This window comes from Pelobates fuscus, chromosome 12, assembly GCF_036172605.1.
Source record: "Pelobates fuscus isolate aPelFus1 chromosome 12, aPelFus1.pri, whole genome shotgun sequence".
Taxonomy (NCBI): domain Eukaryota; kingdom Metazoa; phylum Chordata; class Amphibia; order Anura; family Pelobatidae; genus Pelobates; species Pelobates fuscus.
In genome coordinates, this window is record NC_086328.1 from 110,018,700 (window position 1) to 110,024,699 (window position 6,000).

General features: G+C 37.2%; 1 protein-coding gene across 5 annotated transcripts in view; it reads left to right on the forward strand.

Moving 5' to 3' along the window:
• ANO5 (anoctamin 5) overlaps positions 1–2,545 on the forward strand; it is a 62,041-nt gene extending 59,496 nt beyond the window's left edge. For all 5 annotated transcript variants that reach the window (XM_063437913.1, XM_063437914.1, XM_063437915.1 and 2 more), the window contains one exon: positions 541–2,545. In XM_063437913.1, coding sequence (XP_063293983.1) covers positions 541–765 — 225 coding nt within the window. In that variant the 3' untranslated portion in view covers positions 766–2,545. The remainder of the gene's footprint in view (positions 1–540) is intronic.
• Positions 2,546–6,000: the final 3,455 nt, after the last annotated feature.

Genomic DNA, 6,000 nt, shown 5'->3' on the forward strand with positions numbered 1-6,000 from the left:
TTTATTCCAAGCAGTTTAAGGTGTAAGACCCTACGTCTGTTAGTTCAGAAATTGTGTTCCTCATTCATGAGAGCCCTTTTCATTTTGGCTGGGTTATTCACTAAAATATGAATAGTCGGTATTAAAAGTGAATTCAAAGTATCCAAATTCACAAAATTGATGATTTGATGATTTTTCCAATTTGACTATTTAACCCCTTAAGGACACATGACATGTGTGACATGTCATGATTCCCTTTTATTCCAGAGGTTTGGTCCTTAAGGGGATAAGCCAAAACTTTTCAATTTACACTAAATAAAGTTGCTGTATTTTGGAATTATCAAATAAATAGTTTGAATTTTGGAGAATATCTAGTTTAGTGCATAGTCCTCTCGATGGAGCAGAACATTTCTCTAATGTGGAAGAGAAAAAAGTAAAAACATAAAAATGAAATTTCTCCCCTGTATATCTTTTAACTTGTAGTATTGGCATATTTTGAAGACGCATGTACAAATATTCAATGTAACCGGTCTTTCTTGTGTTTATTTTTTTATTTTGTAGCACGTTGTTTTTCTTGTGAAATTCTTTGTTGCCTGGCTGATTCCTGACGTCCCATCAGAGGTCAAAGCGAGAATCAAACGTGAAAAGTATCTCACCCAAAAAATCCTTCATGAGTATGAACTCTGCAAGTGGCAGGAGAAACTGCGGGAAAAAAGCAACTGCGCGGAAGCGGCGAGACAGGTTTTTGCCTCAAAAGGAAAGGTTCAGCTGTCTGCCGCCATGTAGCGAAGTGCGTTGGTGAAACATTGTGAAATTCACTTAAACCGCCACAGTCTGTGCCTTTTTCCTCTCATTCCCTCTGGCAAGAGAGAGCACGACTATCCGGGACCTCTGACAATAAACTTGTTATTATCACTGCTGCTTCGAGCACTCGAGCTATTGCATGATAGCCGTATGTAACACTCATGTATCCGACTTTCTCTCTGTGCTCTCCACATGATGGGGCACATACGTGGAACCCATGACTGATGACCCTGCGGCTAAGAACCTTGAACTATAGTATACAGAATCCAGCCTACCAATTGCTGGGTTCCCATATCAGCCGCATAAACATGGCAGTCAGGCCACCTAAAATTGTGAAATATTAAAATGACAAGAATTTTAAAAATAATTTTAACTGCTAGCTTGCCAATAGGTTAGCACAAAGTTATGATAGATTAACTGCCCTAAGTGGCAACCAAAGATATATTGTGGGCTTTTAATTAAATGACTGTTTACTTTTTCAGTGCAAACATGCAGGAAGTGGTAGAAGACATCATTAAAGATCTGTGCAGCGTTTGAATCCCAAACCCACTTTTCAATCGATATCTTCATATCCAAGACAAAATATATTTGTCGCTGGGGCTTTTCATTTGAACCTGCACTTTTTTTAATTGCACTTGTTAAATTCGTGCTGCTGTTCCTCGAGAGAGGTCTATATTACGCAGGAATTAAGTTTCAGAATATAGTCCTTTACATGCGATATTTCTGTCAATTCTCGAAGGCAAGATTTTATCTGCTGAAACTTACATTGCATGTGCATATCTCCCTTTAACAGCATTTAAAGGAACCCTCCGGCACCCTGCTATGTTAGGAACAGTGTGTAGGTTAGAGTAAAACTAGTATATGCTGGCAGGGATTTCCGTTTACTAATTGTAATAAATACTTTTTATTCATAACCCCACTTATTCTGCAACTCTTCCCCCTCCCCAAACTGAAGCATATCAATTTTTACTCCAATAACATATCTGTGTAAATGATGTAATGACACATAGTCATCATATCTTGAGATGCTGTGTGGCAGGGATCTTTGGTAGTTGTAGTTCAGCTGTCAGCTGTTTACAATAGAAAGTAATGTACCATAGACTGTGAGTTACAACTCCCATAATCCCCTGCTGCACTGTGATTTCTAAGTTAAGTTCAACAATTTATGAGATACGTTCAGCATTCCTAACGAATGCGAACAGAGTGTCAGGATTGGCTGAGCCACATCCTGGCTTGTTGACTATTCACTGTAAAATATGCAAATCCTGGGGATCTGCATTACCTTCAAAATGAGTAATTTTTCTTGCATTTATTTAATATCTTTATTGCATATTTTTTAAAGTGTAATCTACATAATGCTTTAAAATAAATGTGATCCATCCAGCTTGAATCAAAGCCCCTTCATGCCTCATCCCCTCCCCCCAGTATATTCTTAAGATTTCAGATTTTATATTATGCTAAAATGAGCAGTTAAATGACGGTCTCTGAAATATGTGGAGCACGGTTTAGTCACTTGCGCTGGTGGACCATCAGACATGGAAATGACAATTAGCTGGTAGCTAATAATATTCACCCATTTTACTAAGCCTACCTCTGGTAACTACAATAGCCATTTATTTAAAAAAAAATATATATGAAGTAGCAAATAGTACGAGCTGTTTGCGTTTATGCTGTCAATGCACCTTGGGTATTTTTATTCCCATAAAATTATGAATATTTGTATGTCTTTTAATATAAATAATTTTTAATATCCTGCCAAGCCTTTTTTGTGATGTGCCTTGATTTATATATATATATATATATGTGATTCTATTAATGCTTATCCTACCTAGGGCATAGATGTATCATTCTTTTTAAGCAAAATGTTGTGTTCTTAAAATAGATACTGTTGCTAAGATTTTCTTTTTTTTTTTTTTTTTTTTTGTAAATGGCTAAAATTGTTTCACTTACAAAACTTAAAAGTTCCCGGTAACAGGTCTACGATGATCTTATGTACTATTGCAGTATGTGCAGAGTTTTCTTATAGCATCACAGGATGTGTGCTGGTTTACTATGGTATCACAGAAAATATCGGTGTTTAAGATAGTTATTCAGTTAAGTGCATAAAAACAAGAAATTGTGTAATATTATGGGATAAGCCCAATATCTGCCAATGTTTCTGCCTACAAATCACACACTTCTTGCAGATTTAAAAAAAATTAATTACATTATGTATTTTATATTTTTTTAAATAATCTTTAACCATTTAAGGATCAGTAATTGTGCAAATCCTTTGATATTATTACATTTCTAGTCAATAAGAGGTTGCTAGTGCACCTTTACACTAACTTGTCAAATAATTTGCACTGCACTGAAAATAAAAAATAGCAGGAATTATGTTTTGTTTTATAAATGTTAAATTATGGATTATTTTCTTGTCGATAAGTACAGAGTGCAATCCATCCAGCTTGTGATTTTTAAATAAGCAAATTTAATTAAACAAAAAGTGATGAGAGAAATATTAATAATTGGTCAAATCCAGCGTATGCTCATTACGCATTACTTTGCGATTCTGTGGTGATCACGTGGTATAGAAAATGTGGGATTAATATGAAATTTACACCTGTTGGTTTTATTTCGTTATTGTGATACTTTGTAAAACATTTATAAGAACATTTTCCAAATATGACATGTGAAATATATTAAAATTATTGTAGAAATGTAGAAACGACATACGCGTTTCACACCCTACGAGAGCTGCTTGCCTGAACGTTTTACAAGCCAAGGAATTCTTCTGCTCATTATTCTGCTTTAGTTCTTATTTATTTCATGTGGAACATCTGTTTTATTACCTCTCTGTAACTCCTTAAGTGCCTATCGAGGGCAGTAGATACATCACAGCACCATGGCTGGTTTCTATATGCAAAACTGTATTTTAATGTCGCTCAAAACCCCCGTCTACTTGTCTGAAGGAACTCTAATCCTGTACCGCTCACTACAGCTCATTGCTGATGCGTAGTTTGTAAACTTTGCCAAGATAATTCCTTCCCAGTATTATTGTCCTCCACTCAATGTCACACGTTGATTTGCTGTCAATGGCTTTAGTTTGGTGCTGATTACCCAACTACAGAAAACAAGCTGTTGACTTGGAATCCAGAGGTGGTAAAAGGTCTTCAAACTCTTCCCAAGAATCTAGACAGATTTTTTTTAAATGGTTATAAAGCGACTGGTCTTAATGGAATTTTTATAAACACTCTTTTTGGGGGTCGTGAGATATAACTAAAGCCAATGCAAGGAGAGAGGGCACATCCTCAGGGCAACCAAATGATGTAAACGTTTCAATGACATTGTGTGTCAAACAATTGCTAAGTTAATATATAAAGGGAAATATTTAACACTATCTGATTATTTTTTTTTTTACTTGTGTATTTTATATTTTTCTGTTGAAGTTTGATTTGTGAAATAAACAGCCTAGGTTATATATTGAAGTTTGTTTTCTATTTGTCGTTATTCCTTTCCTGTACACAGTGTGAACTCGTATGAAGAAAATAAATGCTACTATTTAAGCCCACAAATGATGTCTCCAAGCTTTCTTTTACCTTGTTTCATTTTGTGAGTATAGTGCAGCACCACGGGACTTTGTATTAATGGTAAATCTCGTAGAGCACAGTTACGTAGTGACTTTGAGGCAGGAGTACAATAAATTCAGATTGTGTGTTTGTATCTGAAAGAATAATCAGGGGTACTCACTGGTGTGAATTGTCTGGAATTCGGTGTGACTTCAACTTGAATATCAAATCTTAGAAAAAAAATAACCAAACTAAAAAAAGCTGCCTGGAGAATGTTTTAAATATTGTGCTCTAAAATGAGAAATTCAGATAAGACTATTCTGCTTTATTTACCGCAGAGCATCTCTTACCCCTCTCCTCCCACTGGCCTTCGCTAGTCAAACATACTTCCCAGTATTTCAAATGGACAAAGAGTGATGCTTTCGTTTATTGTAGTTTAAAGACTCATTACGGGGAGTATTTATGCTCTGGAGCTCTGCTATACACTCACACACTCAAACAATATGGAGCTCCAAGAAAAGAGGTAGAAAAGAGGAACCATAGGATGGAGAAGAGGGCCCACAATTAGTAATATATTTTTATATATATATATATAAATGTGTGCTCGGAATTTCTAATAAGTAATGGGATGTAGAAGGAGAAGCAAAGTTGGTACCTCCCCTGACTGTGACTCACACAGCCTGCATGAAAACAAAATTGTTTCATGTTAAAAACTTGCTTTATAAAGCAAGTGTAAACTGTAGCAGAGCTCCCTGTACCCCAACTGGGTACCTCTGCCAAGGACCGCTTCCTAGCTGGAACAGGGGACAAACCGCAACACTTCTGCCCACAGTCGCCATGGCTTTACAAGGGCCCTGGAGCTGAATGGGGAATTAGCTATAGTCCTTAAGAGGACTTTCTCCGTTGAATCCCCTGCAAGCTGGAACAGCAGACAGGAGTAAATCTTCTCTCCCTCCAATAACAGGATGATACACCGTTTTGGAGTGTAAGCTGGAATATCAGTTTAATGGAGGCACACTGCTTTTTATAAAAGTTTCCCAACAAGATTGACGCCCAGGTGGACCTTGTTGGGCACAGGACACAAAGTATACAAGCCAATGAAACAAGAACGACACTCCCACATACAGTACGCAATCCCTCCCCTCTGCCTGTGATACAATTAAGGTAGATAATACAATAACTTAATTAACCCCCAACAGAAAAAACACATTTTTATAAAGTCCAATAAGTACCCCAAAAAACAACATATTACCATATCCCACATCCCCTTTTAGCCCTGATCTGGGTGAACGACATATCCAAAAATCACCCAGATCAGATCAGGGGTCCAGGAAATTCCTGGAAGTCTCTTTTGACCGACCGCACGCATGATTTCATGCCCAAAACAGAAAACAAAACCGTTCCAGAGAATCAGGGCTTGTGGCTGGTCCAGTTCGGTAGTTTGCAAATGAACAAACTACCGAACTGAGTCAATAGTCTTACCCTCGAGCTTGTTCCCTTCATCTAGACGAATGATCTCACTGAATAGTGCCCTTCTAAGCTGAATAGAAACAAACGCAGGCGAGTATTCAGCGGTGTTCGGGAGTTTCTGTATCCGATTTCAGTTTCATGAGATTCATGCCCAAATACCGCTGCCTGCGTTCATGCTAACAAGATGGCCGCCACCTCA